At 39.6% G+C, this 21,605-nt stretch overlaps 1 protein-coding gene across 1 annotated transcript; it reads left to right on the top strand.

Annotated features, from left to right (window-relative positions):
* The first annotated feature begins 6,473 nt into the window (after positions 1-6,473).
* Positions 6,474-19,028, top strand: LOC132783308 (glutathione S-transferase A4-like). The gene is made up of 6 exons (XM_060788444.2): positions 6,474-6,575; positions 8,842-8,893; positions 11,004-11,136; positions 14,151-14,292; positions 15,973-16,104; positions 18,833-19,028. The coding sequence occupies exons 1-6, from the start codon at positions 6,489-6,491 to the stop codon at positions 18,956-18,958; spliced, it is 672 nt and encodes a 223-aa protein (XP_060644427.2). The 5' UTR covers positions 6,474-6,488; the 3' UTR covers positions 18,959-19,028.
* The last annotated feature ends 2,577 nt before the right edge of the window (positions 19,029-21,605 follow it).

Genomic DNA, 21,605 nt, shown 5'->3' with positions numbered 1-21,605 from the left:
ATCCTGCATCAATAGCAATGTCCAGATCAGCTGGAAGTGTGTATATGTGTGTGTGTATTTGTGATTATGTGTATATGTGTGTGTTTGCGTATGTGTATATGTGTGTTTGGTGTCAATTCGTCCAGTGGTTTTTGAGTTATGTTAATCCCACAAACAAACATTACATTTTTATTTATATAGATTTAGCCTCCTCTGCCAAAGAGTGCTGATGCCTCACCAAACAACAGATCCCAAACACTTTCAAATAATCAGAACTCAAAGGGCTGCCATTATTGGTTAGATCTTCTTGGGAAGGGACACTATAATCACAGTATCATCCAGCTCTCAGGCCATTATAGCTGGGGGCTTCTGGGGGCTGTTGTCCAAAATGCTCTGTGGCTGCTCTTCTCCCCACAACTCCAATACAGTTATTTTGCATTAGCTACAAAAGAAGCACAAGCTTTAGGCAAGTCCAATAATCATTTCACTGAGATATTTACAAGGATGCAATGAAATTGTACTTGCCCAGTAAAGAGCTAAAGAAGAAAATCTGATCTAAAGGAAGAAGTTGTCTTAATATTGTTGTAGCAACTTTCTCTCTGTGTTATATGCTTATAAAATATACTCCAATCTTATCCTTGACATTACCCAGTATAGGCACATAATGTGAATAACCTACCCCTTACAGCTTTTCTGCATACTTCTAGCTTTTCTGTCACACTGCACACTTCAAAAATGTGCAAGCTATAATGAGTCAGCTACTCTTGACAAAAAAGGGAATTTGAGCCATGAGACCTTACACCACACTATATCAATATTGATAAGATTCAATAAGGCTATAAGCTTGCATAACTATTGCATTAATTGTCGGCAAGCTTTATGCTATCAATTGCTGAGTTATTAAACATATTTAAACAGTTATCAAGCAACTAATGTGGGGAGGGAAATGTAATGAATGCTATAAAATGTAGTTGCAAAAATATATGCTACATGTCAGGTTTTTGGAGCGCTGACTCTGCTGGCATCCTCTTTGGCCATTGAGAAGAAAGCCTCTGATTGTTGCCTTCAACCGTCTGTGTCTCATTCAGTCTTTGAAGCTAGACATACTGGGCGCTGAAATCACATAACAGAAGGAGGGGAGTGAAACTAGGACATTTTCAAAAGAGATGGAAAAGTCGAATATCAAAAGATGAAATGGAATTTTGTGGTGTTTCAGGCTCCAATCCTCCTTCTTTGACAATCTTATATTAGTGTAGCTCTTGTGACTACACTGACAGGCCATTTGTTTCACAGCTACATCACATGCAAACTAAGAGCACACTTTAGCACAATCATGGGTTGAAAATCACTTTGAGTTGCAAAGTTTGGGCTCTTTGCCAGAGGATCTCATATCCTTCCTCTGTAAACTGGCAAGGTCTTATTACACCCCTATACATTTCTGATTCTCTGGCTTGAGTTTCTTCCTACACCCTTCGATCCTTCTTTTTAACCAATGCAAACTTTATGGTCAAGGGACCAAGCTGACTAGTGGGGAATATATTATCATGGATCCATAGATATACTTGGTCCTCTTGATGGAGTTGGCTATGGAGTTCAGCAGTTACATATGAGCAAGGTAACTATAAGTTAGCAATCTTGCAAATAATGTTGAATATTCTTCCTCAAAGCCATGTGTGTCCACTTTCAGCATTCTTGATGCATCTTTGTAATCAAATCTTCAAGATCTTTGTTTTCTCCCTCACAAAGGTGGTGCAATTCTGGGAAAGGAAAGTCAGCTTTAAAAACATGAATCACTTTTTGCCACAACCATGATGAGAAAGACTTAATTTGAACAGCTGTGGGACTTGCTGCCAAATGTTCTAAAAATATTAACATGGCAACTATTACACATTAACTCTTCAAATTAACCCTCAAACATCAGGCAAAAATATCTCTCAAAAGACATAATCCTATTCAAGGGGCATGCATTCTGCACGTTCTCAGGAGTCACCTTCTTACCTCGGAGGGCAGCACAGAAAGGGCACACTAAGCGTTGAAGCTCTCTGAAGATGAGCTTTTATTTGCCAGCTGTGCAAATGGAGGCAGGTGCACTCTAGGCATAAAAAGACTGCTGCCCCCCAAAAAAGGGCTGCAAACTTTTATTGTTTTACAGAAATTGAAAGATACACATTTTGATTGGTGTTAATACATTGTCCATGTAATTTGTCTATGCAAGGGGTCCTCAAACTTTTTAAACAGAGGACCAGGTCACAGTCCTTCAAACTGTTGGAGGGCCAGATTATAATTTGGAAAAAAAAGAATGAATTCCTATGCACTCTGCACATATTTGCAGTGCAAAAAAAAAAACCAACAACTTAAAAACAATACAATAATTAAAATGAAGAACAATTTTAGCAAATATAAACTTATTAGTATCTCAGTGGGAAGTGTGGGCCTGCTTTTGGCTGATGAGATAGGATTGTTGTTGTTGTGTGCTTTCAAGTCCTTTCAGACTTAGGTTGACCCTGAGCAAGGGCTGGGTAAATGACCTTGGAGGGCCGTATCTGGCCTTTGGGCCTTAGTTTGAGGACCCCTGGTCTATGCTTACCTAATACATTTTTATTGGCTCATTGGCTCTCTATAACTAAACAAGCAAATAGGTGCAGAACAACTGAAACTGGAATAATCTGCACTTTCATATCTTCTGGTGACTCTGATACAGGCACGGGCTTATCTCTTTGTTTCAAGTGTAAGCACAAGACTGCTGTGTGAAAGTTTAGGGAGTTAAGCGTGGGAATCATTCTTCTAGCTGCAGTGGCTGCCTTGTGTAATTACACATTTGGCTGCATATGCTTTATAGATGGGACCTGCAGTCACATATAGCATTTATAAAAAAAATCTTATATATTCATGACTCCTTCATTCCACGTTTTATTTTTATTTATTTATTTTGCAAAGTGAGTTTACATAAGCTGAGCAAATAAGCGGCTAATCTATTCCCAAGTAATGATCCCTTTCTGTTGTCGGCCACTGTTGTCTGAATGAGATGTCCTTTCGAACATAGGGATGTATTCTCTGTTGCTTTCCCAATGGGGAACCACATCTGGAAGTTGTATCTGTTCTCTTATCTTAGGGGTTATTGCAGACAACATTGTGAATTTACAGGTTCATATAATCAAAGCAAAGCAGCACAAGAATATTGTAATCCTCATAACAATCACAATTTGCATCATGACCAGTGCTTTCACCCATCCCATCCAAGTTGAATGTTACAGCAAGCTGAGGACTATTGTAATTTAAACATTCTGATGACATCACATCTATTTCTTCCCCAAAACACAGTTCTATATCTTTTGTTAAAGTTACACAATCAGAAGAAGACTATCAGGCTAACAATCAAGGTTAACGGTTTTATCAATTAATATTTCATTGCTCAAAGGCATTGGATTTGAGCTTGACACACACACCAATTGGACTCATTTAGATCCATTCATCTGGCCTCCATCTTTGATGTACCCAGTCATCAAATTCGTTCCCTGGGCCAAATGTAACAGCTAGCATGTGGACCAACTCTCATAGCCTTGTATTCTTTGGCATTTAAGGCACTCTGGTCAAACTGGGGGTGTAGTCCTCTGCACCGTAGGGCAAAATGTCTTTGGTAGCTGTCATACAATTAGAAGGTCCTTTACTCCAGTTTTCAAAATTCCCAAAAGACCTCCCAGCTCAGGGGCCTTCTGGATCTCCAACTCTGGGAATGCTGACCTCCTATACATGTAGACGCCCATGGCGCTCCTCAAGCTTCTGTTGTGAATGGATTGACCGCAGCATTTTAAATCTATGAAATTCAGCGGGTCAGTATAAGTTGACAGGTGACTTACATGCACACACACATATATACCCCCAAAGAATTTAGCCAGCATAGAGTTTAATGTTTCAAGAAGTGGCTGCTAATCTTTATTTGACCACCATCTGAGAAAAGCACTTACGAATCATACAAAGGAGTGGAAGGAGTTATATATGTCTTGCACAAACAAGACTCTCCTCTGGGCGGAGTCCCAAGACTTTATTGTTCCAGGCAAAGTTTCTTGTGCAACCACAGAAAAGATTACCTGGAGCTCAGACCAAAGGCTCAGAGAAGGTTAGTTACAGATGCTCGTGTTTGATCTAGTCTAAATTCCATGTCTGATGTTCACCTGAGGAAGAGGGGAGGGGGAGAAATGTTTTAAAGTACAGGCAGTCCTTGAGTTACAAACATCCGACTTACAAACGATTCATAGTAAAGAAGAGAAGTTAGAAAACAGGAAGTGAGAGAAATATACCCCGCAGAAGGGAAATTCACTCCTGAAAAAGTTATCAGGGGAAAAAGTGTCTCCGCTGAAGCTTTAGCTCCAATTCTTATTTTTACAACAAGCCAATTTTTTCAAAAGCCAATGATCACAAGGATAGAAAGTGAGGTGAAATATTCTGAATGGGCACAGACAGCAGAAGAAACACTACGGAGGAATTAAGTCTTCCCTGTGCTATCCAAAGCTTAAAATTCTTTATTTATGGATGGAGTTACACCTAAAAATATACCTATTCCAACTTACATACAAATTCAGTTTAAGAACAAACCTGCAGAACCTATCTGTTGGTAACTTGGGGACTGCCTGTATTGGTGTTGATGGAGGTGCATCTCGTCTATACATTATGCAGCACAGATTGAGAACTGAAAGCCCACTAGATGCACTGCATTCCCCGATGACACAGCCAGGTGTCAAAGCTGTTGTAACTTGGGTGGTGTAGTCCAACAAAATATAGATGATTCCAGGTTCTCCACATTTGGCTTATTTGCTAAATCTCATTTTGTATGGAGTTAAGCCACATAGATACAGGTAAAGGTTTTCCCCTGACATTAAGTCCAGTCATGTCTGACTGTGGGGTTTGATGCTCATCTCCTTTTCTAAACCAAAGAGCTGGTGTTGTCTGTAGACACCTCCAAGGTCATGTGGATGGCATGACTGCATGGAGCGTTGTTACCTTCCCGCCGGAGCGGTACTTATTGATCTACTTACATTTGCATGTTTTCAAACTGTTAGGTTGGCAGAAGCTGGGGGTAACAGCAGGAGCTCACACCACTCCCCAGATTTGAACCGGCGATGTTTAGGTCAGCAAGTTCAGCAGCTCAGCGGTTTAACCCACTGCACCACCGGGGGCTCCTATACCAAATAAAGTAGTACTAATTGCACTAGAAATATTATTTCAATATCCATATGGATTTTATTGCTGTTGTGATTCATCATTACCACTCGGCACACAAGATTGAACATTAACTGGGGAAATGGAGAATGGAGTGGATAAACAGACAGAAAAACCTCACAGGGTTAATTCACTTGTGACCTATACATTTGTCTTGTTCAATCTTGAAAAGGGGATATTTAACCAGTTTATTTAGCAGGCTCTTTGAACTTCATGATTCGTGGAATTATCCTTCATCCATTTTTATTGGAGGCTTGGTGGATAGCTTTGAGACTAAAATATTTTTCTTCCAGTTCCAAATGTTATTGTGTTGTTTTTTAGATTTGATTGTTTGTTCTGTGTCATCACATTCAGCCCAATGCAAAGAACCAGGATGTAAATATTTTCAAGTGAACCCATAAAATTAAGAACAAAGCATAGCAAAAATCCACAATAAGTTCCCAGTTATACAATGCATATTTTAAAAGTTTCCTAGAGTGTTATTCAGAAAATGGACCCCTTAAATAGTGAACACTAAATAATTACAAATGAATTTATATTAAATATTTCTCCAGACAGTCTCACAATGCTAGCAAACTGCCTTCCTATGTTTTGCAATTCCAATAAGACCAAGAAGGCTGCCTCTCCCTCCTCCACAAGGTTGTGTTAATTGAAATCACCTTTGGAAGGCTACCCAGCCCTGGTCATGTGTACTAGGTCTGACTAATCTTCTCACAGTAGATTGGGAGAATGGGAAAAGTTACTTAATGTATGCATTTAAGTGCACCCATTCCCATTGATAAAATATTACCTGTGCCTATGAACTAAATAGTTTACTATTGATAAACACCTATTTCCTCTGTATTTTCTAATGCTTTATGTCAGTACATTGGGTGATATCCTCCTTAGCCACTGAGATTAAATACCTCAAGTTTTGCCTTCACATCCGTCTGTGTCTCATTTGATCTTTTGGCTGCATGATACACTGGACTCACCAACCCACAATATAGTGGTATCTGAAATCACTCAACAGGTGTAGGGCTTATGTTGTTTTCTTGCCGCAAAAACTAACAATGTTTTATTTGGGATATGCTTTATGTGGTATACCGTTTCATGAGCAACAGCCTATGGGAGAATCTGTTCACAAAAGCTCCTGCCAAATAAAGTTCAATGCTGGTGCCACAAGATTCTTCACTGGTATTATGAGAGGTACATCCTGCACAATTTTGTGTTGGCACAAGGGTTTTGCAGTCTCCATGCAGAATGAACATACTTAACTTTTTTTCCAGAATATATCACACTTGACTCTAACCATGACGGGGAAACCCAGACTTTACTATTTCAATGGAAGAGGGAGAATGGAATCTATTCGCTGGCTGTTAGCAGCGGCTGGTGTTGAGGTCTGTATAATCCTTGTTTTTCCACAATTCGTTTTTCAGATTAGTTGCTGGTTTTATCATGTGGAGAGTGCCTAAAGAAGACAAAGAAGGGTAAAGTACACCACCAATATTTGTTCATTTACATCAGTGGTTCTCAGCCTGTGGGTCCCCCAGATGTTTTGGCCTTCCTAACAGCTGGTAAACTGGCTGGGATTTCTGGGAGTTGTAAACTAAAATGCCTAGGGACCCACAGGTTGAGAACCACTGTTTACATTCTTACATCTCCCCCCAGATGACCCTGGTTAAGTATCCCTTATTGGGAATTCTAAAATCCAAAATATTCCAAAATAAGGCACATGAGTGGCTAAGATAGTGACACCTTTGCTTTCTGATGATTCAATGTACACATGCACAGAATTATAAACACATATTGTGTGTGAAATTATCTTCAGGTTATGTGTATAGTTGTATATGAAACATAAATGGGTCTCATTTCCAACATATCTCCTTATGTATATGCAGGTATTCCAAAATCCAAGAAATAGTATAAGAGTATGCAACTTGTCCAATATTTCCTTTCTGAAAAGGAAAATCCCAAGTACTCTAGAAAATGTGTATGTAATGTAGCATCTTCTCAAATATATGGCTGTGACGATGAGGGCCTTCACAATGGTAGTTGGTGGTTTCCATCTCAAATGGGTAGTAAAGCTTTAGCCTGAATTTTAAAGCAAGTTATTGAAAGAAATTGACCTATTTTAGAAGATAGACTTCAGTGTCTTGAACAGCCTAGTTAAGGTTCAGACTATGCTTTGAATGTGATTTTCCTGCTTCTTGGCAGGGGGTTGGACTGGATGGCCCACAAGGTCTCTTTCAACTCTCTGATTCTAAAATCCAGAGCAGATTCTTCCCTCTCTTCTTCCCTTACATGGAAGCTACTGGCAACACTCATTTAAGATCTAATCCATTGCAAAATCATTCTTAAAATGTAACACTTGACATTGCAACAGAGGTAATCTGCATTTTTAGACCAAAGGTGAGTCTAGCCTGGATATTTCTCTCAGGACTGATCTGGATGATGAATGTTAGTTCAATCTTCAGTTAGCTTAGACTGCCATTCCTCAGAGTACTGCAGAGATAGGAGGGAGACTTGACAGCCCAGTGGTGCTAGATGGCCACCCTTACCACTCCCTCATTTTCCTTGTTGTGGTAGTCAGCAAGAGTGATAGGGCTTGTGTCACCAAAACAATGTGAGAAGGGAGAGAAGGCATTCCAGTGGACTTTCTCTTCCCTTTTGTGATTGCTTCTTCACTTCAGTTATAATCACGAGCTTTGTCACATCCACTGGTCATGATGAGAAGATGGGGTGGGTGGTGAGTTCCACCTTTTATCCCTGGACTGCGTAATCCCAGAGAGTATGGAATCGTCATATAAACAATTGTCAGTTCAGTCTCAGAACCGACCCAACTGTTTACATGGGTCCATGATTGTGGTTTGTTTCAGATTCTTGGGGAGAATGCAGAGCAACCCATGACTTTGGTTAATGTGGTGGTCTTTGCTCTGACCAGTGCCAGATTTAGGACAAATGCAGCCCTGTGCTAGTTAAGTTATGAGGCCCCTTCCTTGGGCCCTGAAGGAGATAGGCCAAGTAGGGATATACTGCCTGCTTTGTGGCACGCTCCCATAGACTATCAACTCGGTGATTGTGTGTGGAATTGCTCTAAAACAGAACGCTTCCAAACTTAGAATTGCACCACATAAGCAAAAACAATCATAATTGGGAGGGGGAGAGATCCTCCCCCCCCCCCCCCCCGGTCAACAGGGTGCTGTGCATAAACACACCTAAGCACAATGATAAATCTGGCACTCACCCTCACTAACTCAGATCAGCTCTATTCATCATTTAGTCACCATAGAACTGATTTTACTGCCCCTGAGGATGTGTCCTAAGAAAAAGACTAAATACTAACTTAGCTCTAACAATAAAATCCTACAACATGGCAATATGTTTACCTATTCAGCATTCCTGATCTTTGCTTTGCACAATACTGTGAGAAACCAACTGCTAGTTCTTACATTGCTTTATCTTTGTTCCCCAGCCTTCAGGAAAATAAATCCTTTGTTCTTAAAGTATTTGTGAGACATAAATCTCTCCACTAAAGTGAACATTGATAGAGTAGGCTGGCCCCCAAAAACACATATGCCACAACTCAGTTAAGCTTTAGGATGCCATGACAGTTCTTTTTTTAAAATACAAAAACAATCCATGCAATTCCTTCCTTTTTTTCAGTTCGAAGAAGTATTTTTGGAAACAAGACAGCAATATGAAAAACTATTGAATGGTAAGGGTTCTTAATGAAGACCTTCATTCACCATTCAGAGCAAGAACACTGGAAGCAACAGTGGCAACAGGGGATGAACTGGTCCAGCTGGTATTTTGGGTGGGGGGGGGGGGGGAATCCTTCCTTTTTTACCAGAGACAAAGCCTCGGGATGGCATGGGGACCAAATTGTGCTCAGTGCACAAAGGTAGGGTTACTGTAGGATCCCATCTTTGTCACTGCAAGACAAGAACGTATTTCTAACTGACCTTCTGTGTAAATACCAATCTTGTCACTTCCTTGTCGTTGTTGTACACCTTCCAGTCTTTTCTGGTTTGTAGTGGCTGTAAGATGAACTTATCGTGTTTGTTTTTTTACATGATTTTTTTTGTATGATTGAGAACCGGCAAGGAGCTTCTGGTGTGAGATAATTGGCCGCCTGCAGGGAAGTTGCCCAGGGGATGCCAGGATGTTTTACCATCCTGTGGGAGGCTAATCTCATGTCCCAAGATTGGTATAGAGGAAAGTTTAGCATCTAGCAGAGCCAGATTTCAACCTAGGTCTCCCAGAATCCTACTACGAGGGTTGAATGAAAAGTAATGCCTCCACCTTCGTAACTCCTCAACAGGTGGCAGTACTGGTATGCGGCAGGTACTGGCTTGTTTAGTAGACTCTCCTTTACAGTTTCATTTTGGTGGGAAGCTTTAGCATTCAACAATTGTGTTCTTAAAGTGTAGAGTATGGAACCCTGTGCAGATGGTCGGTCAATGTGACTTAAGCAACGTGCAGTCATTGAATTCCTGACAGCAGAAGGTGTCTCCCCAAAGGAGATTAATCAGAGAATGCAAGCTGTTTATGGTGATTGTGTTGATGTGAGTACTGTGTATTGTTGGGTGAGTAAGTTTAAAGGTGTTGAGGTGTGAACATCTGACTTGCATGACTAACAACCACCGTTTCACAAGCAAAAGATTAACAGATTAATTTAGGATGATCGTCGTATCACTCAGAGATAAATTTTAAGCATAATCGGAATTTCACAAGAACGTGTGGGTCACATTATCGCTTTGCTTGGCTATCAGAAGATCTGTGCACGATGGGTTGCGGAAACAGAGTGTCGACTTCTTCCGTGACGGCTTCAGGAAACTTGTTTATTGTTGACAGAAATGTATCCAATTGTCTGGTGATTATGTCGAAAAGTGAATCATGGCAGTCAAAGAGCACATTCTAAGGATTATTTCTGTGTTTGATTTATTAAAATATTCCCATCCAAACCCAAGTAACGAAGGTGGAAGCATTACTTTTCATTCAACCCTCGTACAACACTTAAACCATTGCAAAATTCTGGTTCCTTGCCATAGTCTTTGCCCACAGAAAAAAAATGGACAGAAATGTTGTAATTGGCACCAAAGGGGAAAGGTTCACATGTCAAAAGGGCAAGCTTAAAAGTAATAGGAGTCTCCACTATTGTAAGTACTAGTTTTATATATCATTTCTGTGTACACAATGGATCTTGTTTGACCAGTCATGCCAGCTCTGTATCGTGTTTGTTTCTTTTAACAAACTTGTAATTTATTTTACATCTATTTTAAAGAAATCCAGAGACAAGATTCAAAGTAAAACCGCAAGAAAGGGGAGTAAGCCCATTACAAAGCATGCAGCCTATAATCTCATCATAAACAGAAAGAACAACACAATAAAACTAGCTATAACCAATCACCCATGAAAGCTTTTGAGGTCGGGGTGGGAGTGGGAGGCAATAATGGCTCCATGCTTACAGCAGTGTAAATACATTATTTGAACATCTCTACATGTATTTCCTACTGAGATATTCTGTTTGTTTTCTTTTCTTTTTTTTCTTTTTTCTTTTGATACTGGATAAGAAGAGAACCTCATACAGGCTTTCGGTCACAAGTAGGAAGAAGAAAGGGCAGTGCATTGCTTGTTTCTACATTTATAGTGTACATATACATGGCAGGTTACCTTTGCTTATATACCTTAAAGGCCCCAGGTCCTATCTCATCTCAGAAGCAGTTTCTTAAGTCGCTCTTGACATGAAAGAGAGAGAGAGAGAGAGAGAATGTGATGCAAGAACTGGCAAGTCTTGGTGTAATTTTTTTCACCTCTTTCCATAGATGGATTCCTGCTCTTCCAGCAAGTGCCCATGGTTGAAATTGATGGGATGAGGCTCGTGGAAACCCGGGCCATTCTGAACTACATTGCTGCAAAGCATAACCTTTATGGGAGGGATATGAAGGAGAGAGCAATGTACTGTGATCTTTTTATTTATCATTTATAGTTTACTGTGAACACTAAGGGACAAGACAAGGTTGTCTGAAAAGTGCCCTCAGGATGCACAGTGAACCTCAGCATAAATCTACATTGTCTAATTCATGCAGTTAGACTCCACTTTAACTGCCATGAGTTAATGCTATGGAATCATTGGAATTGTAGTTTAACAAGCAAGTTCTTTCATCTTCTCTTGCAAAGAGTGTGGGTGGCTCAGCAGACTACAAATCACAGGATCCCATAGCATTGAGCCAAGGCAGCTAAAGTGGGATCAAACTGCATTAATTCTGCAGTGCAGAGTGCCAAACAGGAATAAGAGGTTGATTTTTTTTCAGCTGGAATCCAATTTGGGAAGATTCTCAGGACTACATTTCAGGAGCAGAGGGGGTTAAGGCCAAGCAAAAAAAGAAACACAGTGTATGTAGTGCATAAAAATGTGGACAATCTTTTCATTGTATATATAAAGCACATACTTTTGAACATTTCACAGATGAAAACTGTAGATAAGAAAACTCAAAGTGTGGTCAAGATAGCAAACATTATTGATGAGGAAGAACACTCAAGCTAGGAAAGACTGCAGCAGCTTGCGTTTACCATGACCCCAGAGAAGGGAAATATTCCCTCATCTCCTTAACTCTTTCTCTACTGAGTTAATCGAGTACTACTTTTGCACTTTGAATTCAATGTATTGTCGACTTTCAATGTATTTGTCAGCTTTCATGACTGGAATCACTGGGTTGTTGTGGGTTTTTCGGGCTGTATGGTCATGTTCTAGAAGCATTCTCTCCTGACTTTTCGCCTGCATCTGTGGCAGACATCCTCAGAGGTTGTGAGGTCTGTTGGAAACATGGCCATACAGCCTGAAAAATCTACAACAACCCACTTTGAATTCAGTTTGCAGCAATTGAAGTGAGTTGATGACATTGAAGTAAAGTGGTAGAAGGGGAAAGACACTGGCATACTTTAAAAGCAGGTGCAAATTGGAATGACGTAGAATTAAGACAGTCCCTGCCAAACGGAGATGAGTTGTTGTTCATTCGTTCAGTTGCTTCCGACTCTTCGTGACCTCATGGACCAGCCCACACCAGAGCTCCCTGACAGCCGTCACCACCCCCAGCTCCTTCAGGGTCAAGTCAGTCACTTCAAAGATACCATCCATCCATCTTGCCCTTGGTCGGCCCTTCTTCCTTTTTCCTTCCATTTTCCCCAGCATCATTGTCTTCTCCAAGCTTTCCTGTCTTCTCATAATGTGGCCAAAATACTTCATCTTTGCCTCTAATATCCTTCCCTCCAATGAGCAGTCGGGCTTTATTTCCTGAAGTATGGACTAGTTGGATCTTCTCGCAGTCCAAGGCACTCTCAGAACTTTCCTCCAACACCACAGCTCAAAAGCATCTATCTTCCTTCGCTCAGCCTTCCTTATGGTCCAGCTCTCACATCCATAGGTGACTATGGGGAATACCATTGCTTTAACTATGCGGACCTTCGTTGCCAGTGTGTCTCTATTCTTTACTATTTTATCAAGATTGGTCATTGCTCTCCTCCCAAGAAGTAAATGATTTCTGATTTCCTGGCTGCAGTCTGTGTCTGCAATCATCTTTGTGCCTAGAAATACAAAGACTGTCACTGCCTCCACGTTTTCTCCCTCTATTTGCCAGTCCGGCTGCCATAATCTTGTTTTTTTATGTTTAACTGCAACTCAGCTTTTGTACTTTCTTCTTACTTCTGCTACTTGGTCATTATACAGATTCCTCAGGAGACAGCAAGGTGACTTGGGATCCCCATAGGCTTTAAAATAGTCAATAAAATAGAGATGGTATGAAAGTCCATTCTATGCATATCTCGATGTAACAGTTTTGAGGAACATAAAGCAGAGTTTGGCTTGCTGGATCTCAGTTATAAAGGTATTTAAGAGTACAAATAGTTTTAAATTGCCTTCTAGCTCTGATCTCTTATCGAAGATAATAAGTGAACAGAGATAACAAGATAATTTTTCTCTCCTGAGCTAAAGAAAGTACAGTATGCAAGAGGCAAAAGTTCAAATATAGGGGAACATCCCTTTGTACAAGATTCTGAAATCTGAAATACAGCATTCCCAGATTGTCCTCATGGGTGGACAGTTATAATGACACCTTTACTTTCTGATGGTCCAACGTACAGAAATGTTGATTCATTCACAAAATTATAAAATCGCTGTGTACAAAATTACTTTTAGTCTATATAAGGTATATATGAAATGAAAATTAATTTTAACTTGGGTCCCATCCCCAAAGAACTCATTATGAGTATATGATAATATTCCAAAATCCAAAATATTGGACACGTCTGATCCCAAGTATTTTGGATAAAGTGTTCTCAGCCTATGCTGTGTGTGTAGTCTGGCTAGACACTACACAACAACAGAGCTATTATTTCACTTTAACTTTCTATGTCAATATCCTATGGAGTCCTATGATTTGAATGTTAAAGAGCGACATCAAGAATTCTCTGCCAGGGTCAAACTATAAATCCAGGATTCCCTAGAATAATACCATGTTAGAATATAGGACTATAATGATGAGATGTGAAAGGGACCAGTAAAAAGGGCAACGCTGAGCAGAAGCGAAAATGCTCCCTTATTACCATATAAAAATATTTACTAATGGAAGAGCTTTAGGTGCATTTACACTACAGAATTAGTGCAGTTTGACACTATTCTAATTCTCATGGTTCAGTGTTATGGGATCATGGGAGTTGTAGTTATACAAGGTATTTAGCCTTCTCTGCCAAAGAATGCTAGTGCCTAATTACATTACAAATCCCAAGTTTTCATAGCATTGAGCCATGGCAGTTAAAGTGGTTTCAAACTGCATAAATTCTACAATGTGTAGATGCATGCTCTCTTTCCTATCAGGCTATTCTATATTAATTTTAAAAAACCCAGTGCAGATGAGATAACTACTTCCTAAGGTAAGGAAGTGAAATTAGGCGAATTCTGTTTTTCTCTCCTCCAGAATTGATATGTATGTCGAAGGAACAATTGACCTGATGGCAATAATCAGAGTCCATTTCAAACTATCTCCAAAAGAAAAGGAGGAAAACCTTAAATTGATCATTGAGCGAGCCACGAAGAGATACTTCCCAGTTTATGAGAAGGTATGCAATACAAGCAGATGACAGTGTTCATTGAATGGGCTGGAAAGAAAAAGCAATTCATGCAGAATGTTTTGCTTGAGGCAGTAGCATTTTCACTTGGAGCTCTGAAAGGGAACCATTGGTCTGATAATAAATTAGAAAGAAAGAATACTCCTGAACTGTCCCATCCAACTTTTCCCGCTGTTTCAGAAATATCCCTTTTCCTCTTTCTCCTCCCATCCATTATTGCGAACTGAGTGAACAGTGCAAAAGTAATTTGCACTCAGCATGAAGGAAAGGAAGTGAACAAATTTTGTCCTTCCCATTAGGCTCAGGCAAGAGTCAGTTCTGACTGACATCATAACAAATGGGGTACCTTGAGTTCTCTTGATAGCGGGACACTGACCTTACTCCACAGTAATCATGTAGCTGTGCCTGTCATTATTTTAAACTGCCTCAAAAGGTTTGGCTGAAAGTAGACTTATTATGAAATAATGAATCAATAGAGGAATACAGGCAGCCCCCAAGTTACGAACAAGATAGGTTCTGAAGTTGAATTTGTATCTAAGTCGGAACAGGTACATTTAAAAGTGTAGTTTCAGACAAATATGTATATTTTTAAAGCTGTGGATAACATAGAGTAGAGTTAACGATGCTTGACTGATTGATTCATATTTCCAACCAATGTCTTTCATTTTGTTTTAATTGTAGGTATAAATGTATTAATGTTGATTTGATGGCACTGACATGTTTGCCAGTTTTATGTTTTATGTTTGGAAGCTGCCCTGAGTCCGTTTAGGGAGAGAGGGTGGGTTAAAAATAAACTATTATTAATAGTATTGTCATCATCATCATGATCATCATCATCAACATCCCTGTGGGTTTTTTCCTGCCTGTGGCCTTGTTCAGAACACTTTCCGTCCCTGTGATAATTGGATTTTGAAAACTTGGCTTGTTGTGGAAACAAGGATTGGTGATAAAGCTTCAGTTGTTGTTGTTGTTGTTGTTTATTTGTTCAGTCGCTTCCAACTTTTTGTGACCTCATGGACCAGCCCACGCCAGAGCTCCCTGTCAGCCATCACCACCCCCAGCTCCTTCAGAGTCAAACCAGTCACTTCAAGGATCCCATCCATCCATCTTGCCCTTGGTCGGCCCCTCTTCCTTTTTCCTTCCATTTTCCCCAGCATTATTGTCTTCTCCAAGCTTTCCTGTCTTCTCATTATGTGGCCAAAATACTTCATCTTTGCCTCTAATATCCTTCCCTCCAATGAGCAGTTGGGCTTTATTTCCTGAAGTATGGACTAGTTGGATCTTCTCGCAGTCCAAGGCACTCTCAGAACTTTCCTCCAACACCACAGTTTCTTCACTCAGCCTTTCCTATGTTCCAGCTCTCACATCTCGTTGCCAGTGTGATTTCTCTATTCTTCACTATTGTTTCAAGATTGGTCATTGCTCTCCTCCCAAGAAGTAGACGTCTTCTGATTTTCTGGTTTCAGTGGAGACACCTTTTCCCCATGATAACTCTTCCAGGAGTGGACTTCCCTTCTGAAGGATAGCTTTCTCTCCTTTCCTGTTGTTTCACCCCTGTTCTTAACTATGAGTTGTTTGTAAATCAGATGTTTGTAATTCAGGGACTGACCATACTCCCAACAAAACCCCCTTTACCACTTCATTTGCATCTAATACATTTTTATCTCATAGGTTTTGAAAGACCACGGGCAACCTTTTCTTCTTGGTACCCAGTTCACTTGGGCAGATGTCCAATTGATTGAAGCTATTTTGATGACAGAAGAGAAGGAGCCTGGTATCCTCTCAGAGTTTCCTTTCCTACAGGTAAAAGAAGGATCGGGGAAACACTGCATGTGATAGTGCCAATAATAATAATCAAAAACTCCACACCAGGCGAATAGCAATTTGATTAGCATTCTTCAGAATATAGAAACTGCCAATAAGAAGCTGACACCCCTGAGAACAAGGAAGCGTGTTAAACTCAAGAGCATAGGATTTCCAATTTAAGTTACAAGTCAGAAGGGTTTCCACAGCCTGTTTTATGCCTGTGGTTCTTTTAAGGTTTCTGCCCAATAGTTCTACAAAGAAACGCCTCTGCTGGAATGCGTCTACACTGCAGAATAATTGATGCAGTTTTAAGCCACTTTCACTATTATGACTCAATGCTGTTGAATCCTGGAATGTGTTTTGGTGAGATACAAAGCCTGGACACACTTTGTAAAACTATACTTACCATGATTCCATAACATGGCAGATTGTATTATTTCTACAAGTTAAAAAGGAAAGCTGTACCCCAAAGGAATGGGATTTCATCTTACAACTTGTAACTAAGATCTTAAATCATGAGTTAATTAACAATAATTAAAGTAATTAAGCAACTTCAGTAACTAGTGTTTGTGGAGGTGAACCATTTCTCCAGTTTCTAAACTCTAGCATTTTGAACACAATACATAGGTCAATACATAGGCTTTGACTGGAGGCAGAGTTATCATGAAATGCACTTGCATTTCAGAATTTTGCATTCCTCCAGTGGACATGAATTTGTCTTCAAGATTTGAATTAGGCCAAAGTATTTTCCCTTGTTGTTTTGAAATCCCAGAGTGATAATTTGTCGTTGAGATTGCAATCCGCATTCTCACAAAACAGAACAAACTTCATTCCTGAAGATTTGAGACCTATTCAGCTTTCAGATCACTTTAGCTTTGTAATGTTGAAATTCCTTTTTAGTTTGCAAGCTAAATGTTTTGCCATGAATATTTTATAGCTTTCCTCCTTTTATGCCTTTAAGCCAGTATTTGTGATGTCTCCACAATTAAGAATATTCTGCACAATTAAGAACACCATAGCAGCTGTAAGGAGGGTTTAAAAAATAAAATAGAATGTATATAAAAATTAATAACATTAGTAATTTGATGCACATTTTCCAAATATTCCAGCTACAGATATTGCCAATTAAGAACTGATGCATATGAGAACAAGGAGATATATTAAGGAACTGCAAAAGCACTCTTCTAAAAGCTAGGATTTTCATCTTAGGGCCCTTCCACACAGCCATATAGCCCAGAACATCAAGGTAGAAGATCCCACAATATCTGCTTTGAACTGGGTTATCTGAGTCCACACTGGAATATATTCCAGGTCAAAGCAGATAATGTGGGGTTGTATTTAGCTGTGTGGGAGGGGCCTTAGATGAGAACCAGAAATCATGTTAAATATGATTAACTCATATAATGTTGATGTCGCCTATTACAAGAGTGCATTGTATCCATGTAAGAAAAAAATTACTAAATCAGACCACAGGGGGCCCTTCCACACAGCCCTCTATCCCAGAATATCAAGGCAGAAAATCCCACAATATCTGCTTTGAACTGGGTTATCTGAGTCCTCACCCAGATAATGTGGGATTTTCTGCCTTGATATTCTGGGATAGAGGGCTGTGTGGAATGGTCCAAAGATATTGAGTGCCATCTGGCTTTTGTTGCCTAGGTTCAGATATCATTTAAACTCATTGTTTGCCTTTTAAGGTGCCTGCTGTACTAATTGTCTAGATTTTAATTTAAAAAGACATTTTAAAGTGTCCGATATGTATAGACCATAAAGATATTGAATTGACGTCATCATGGACTATACATGTCGGGTATTTTAACATGTCTTTTAGAAATGCAAATCTGACATGGGAATCTGAGGCCCCTTTCTACACGGCCATATAATCCAGATTATCAAATCAAATAATCCACATTATCTGCTTTGAACTAGGTTATATGAGTCTATACAGCCATATATTCCAGTTCATTTTATGGCAGTATAGATGGGACTTAGGAACTGAAGAAATATGATATGATTGGGTCTCTAGACACCTGTGTATCATGCAAATGTGAGTAGATCAATAGGTACCGTTCCGGCGGGAAGGTAATGCACTCCATGTAGTCATGCTGGCCACATGACCTTGGAGGTGTCTATGGACAACGCTGGCTCTTTGGCTTAGAAGTGGGGATGAGCACCACACCCCAGAGTCGGACACGACTGGACTTAATGTCAGGGAAAAACCTTTACCTTTCCTATACACACACACACACACACACAAATGAACTAGCCAGAGGATTCATATTGGAATCCTAATATTCCTAGTTGGATTCACTCAATCGGTGTTGTAGAAAAGCTGTTGTTTATACGTCTTTGTTATTGGAATTTCCTCATTAACAGAATGAAGATTACCCTTCTCCAGCTTTCATGTTCCCTCCATCTGAGCTGGAATTATCACAGTAACTGGCATAGAAAGCTTAGAAGCAATTCATTGTTTTGAACATTTTTGTTAATGCAAAATATTTTGTATCTGCTTGATTCGAAATGCATGTTTAACATCCAACTGCTTCATAAAAGACCTGCTCCTGACATTGAGAACTGCTACAACAAGTTGATCTGGGTTGATCTGGGTCAGTGTGCCACAATTTCCATACTCGTATGGAAGATGTCGCTATGGAAAATCATTCAAAGTCATCTTAGTATTGACATTTTTAGTTTACTTTTCAGGTTATTTTGTTTCTTGTTTCAGGCCTTTAAAGCAAGGATGTGTGAAGTTCCTACGATTAAGACGTTCCTCCAGCCTGGCAGTCAAAGGAAACCTCCACCTGATGAAAAGTTACTGCAAACAGCAAATAGAGTTTTCAATAGGAAGTAAAAACAGAAGATGTGTTAAAGCCTATTAGAGAAGTAGCGGTTCTGTACATCTCTAAAAATATCTCTTAGCATTGAAGGGTTGCATCTAGATACTAGTTTCCTATGATTTAACTGATAAACATTTATAATAATTGTTAATCCAAACGTTTTTTTCCTCTACAGCTGTGTTTCTCAACCAACCTAATGCCGCCACCCCTTAATAGAGTTCCTCATGTTGTGGTGACCCCCAACCATCAAATTATTTTCATTGTTACTTCATAACTGTAATTCTGCTACTGTTGTGAACTGTAATGTCAATATCTTATATGCAGGATGCATTTTCATTCACTGAACCATATTTGGCGCAAATACCCGATGCGCCCAAATTTGAATACTGGTGGAGTTGGGGGGGGGGGTGATTTTGTCATTTGGGAATTGTAGTTGCTGGGATTTAGAGTTCACCTACAATCAAAGAGCATTCTGAACCCCACCAACGATAGAATTGGGCCAAACTTCCCACGCAGAACACCCATGACCAACAGAAAATACTGGAGGGATTTGGGAGAAATTGACAGTGATTTAGAAGATAACACACCTGCTCTCCCCTCCCTGCTTGGAGCCTCAGAAACACCTAAAGCCCTCCTCCTGCTGTGATTGGCTGAGAGGCTGGCCAATCACCCAGGAGGAGGGCTTTTGGTGTTTCCAAAGAGGAAGAGAAGGACAAGGGGAGAGATCTTCAGCCTTCTCTACCAAAAATAATCAGAAATATATGTTTTATGTTAGTCTTTGGCGACCTCTCTGAAACCCCCCTCGTGACTCCCCCAGGGGTCCCAACCTTAAGTTGAGAAATGCTGCTCTACAGGCTATCCCCAAGCTATGAACAAGATGAGGTCTGTAGCTTTGTTCTTGGGTTAAATTTATAAGCCAGAGCAGGTGCTTTTAAAGGTGTAACTCCATATGTGTGTCTGTGTGTACACATATATACACACATACACATATACAGACACGCACACACTTTGGATAACACAGAGTTGACATCCTTGGGGACTTTTTTTTTTTTGCAGTCTGTCCCCCTGTTCAGAGGATTTCACCTCACTTTCTTTCCCCGTGATAATTGGATTTTAAAATATTTGGCTTGCTATTGGTGAGAAAGCTTCAATGGAGAGAACCTTTCCCCATGATAACTCTTCCAGGAGTGAATTTCCTTCTGAAGGTTAGATTTCTTTCACTTCCTGTCATCTCACTCCTGCTTGTAACTATGCGTCATTTGCAAGTTGGATGTTTGTTACTCGGGGACTGCCTGTGTATAAGAAAACAAACATCCAAATATATATTGGGGAAATACATGAGAAATCTGATAATTAACAATAAAAATGAATAAGAATCAATATTTTGTTTACTGCTCCATGTATATCGGCAGCTCAATTTCTAATATTTTGCTCCAATATAGGTTTGGAATATTAAAGGTGGTTTGTAACAAAAACAAATTCAATTCCTTTTACTTTCAAAAATGCCATTAAAATGTCAAAAATTAGAAGAATAAGAAAACATAAGTACTGTACTATCATAACAAAGAACAATCAAGTACTGAAATACATGGCATGATGAGACACAGATAAGAAACTGGCAAATAATTCAGAAAAATAGATGAATTTTTATATTTTTGTTCTTCTCCATCCAACTGGCATCCATGTTGCACACTTTGCAACACAACATGGATGAATAAGGAATGTGGAGTATGTATACAGCAGCACTTCTATGATATTTTGTTCTCCTCCATACAACTGACATCCATGTTATACACATTGCAACAGAACATGGATGAATAAGGGATGTGGAGTGTAGAGCGGCAGAAAGATTACAACATGCAATTATTTTTCAACCACTAATGCAATGGCCTCACATTGTTTGGGCAACTCGGGTTAACCGTGATAGGTCATGGGTTTTGGTCCTGAGTAGAAGTGCCCTCATTTAATGCAACATTGAACTGAATTATATGAGTCTGCACTGCCATATGATCCAGTTCAATCTCCATTATAAATGCAGTGTGGATGGGGTTGGTGTTTTACTTCTTTCTCTGTAAAATAATTAAAATTTACCCTTTTATATCTTAAAAATATTAAACTTTCCAACCATTGGGATATAAAAACACAAAACATTTGTGTTTTGATATTTCAATTTTTGATATCCCAATGGAACATGAAACAATAATGTTCCAAAAATAGCTCTGCAGAATATCCAACACAAAGAAAAGGCTTATTTGGTTATACAACAAACAAGCAAGCAGAATAGCGCTAGGAAAAAACTGCAAAATTCAATAAATAAAATAAAATAAAATAAATGGTGAATGAAGCAAAAGGAGCGACTTGTGGCAACACAGCTGGAAGTTCTCTCTGTCTAGTCACTGAAAGTTGAAGCTTGAGAAGAGGGAAGTGGAATGGAGAAAAGTTACACTCACTCCACCACATAGATTTACTAAGTACTGTGGCAACAACACTAGTTACTTATTGTACCACTCCTAACACTGGACTTAAGCATCTTCAGAATCCTATTCATGGGTTTCTCTTGTGAATTAAAAGTTACAGCCATACAATGGAGGAAAACTAGGAATGCCACGTGATATTATAAAATAAGCAGCACAATCACATACTGTTAAAACAGTCACTAAA

This window comes from Anolis sagrei, chromosome 1 (assembly GCF_037176765.1).
Source record: "Anolis sagrei isolate rAnoSag1 chromosome 1, rAnoSag1.mat, whole genome shotgun sequence".
NCBI classification, from domain to species: domain Eukaryota; kingdom Metazoa; phylum Chordata; class Lepidosauria; order Squamata; family Dactyloidae; genus Anolis; species Anolis sagrei.
The sequence above is the reverse complement of the archived record's forward strand: the minus strand, read 5'-3'. Positions and strand labels throughout refer to the sequence as shown.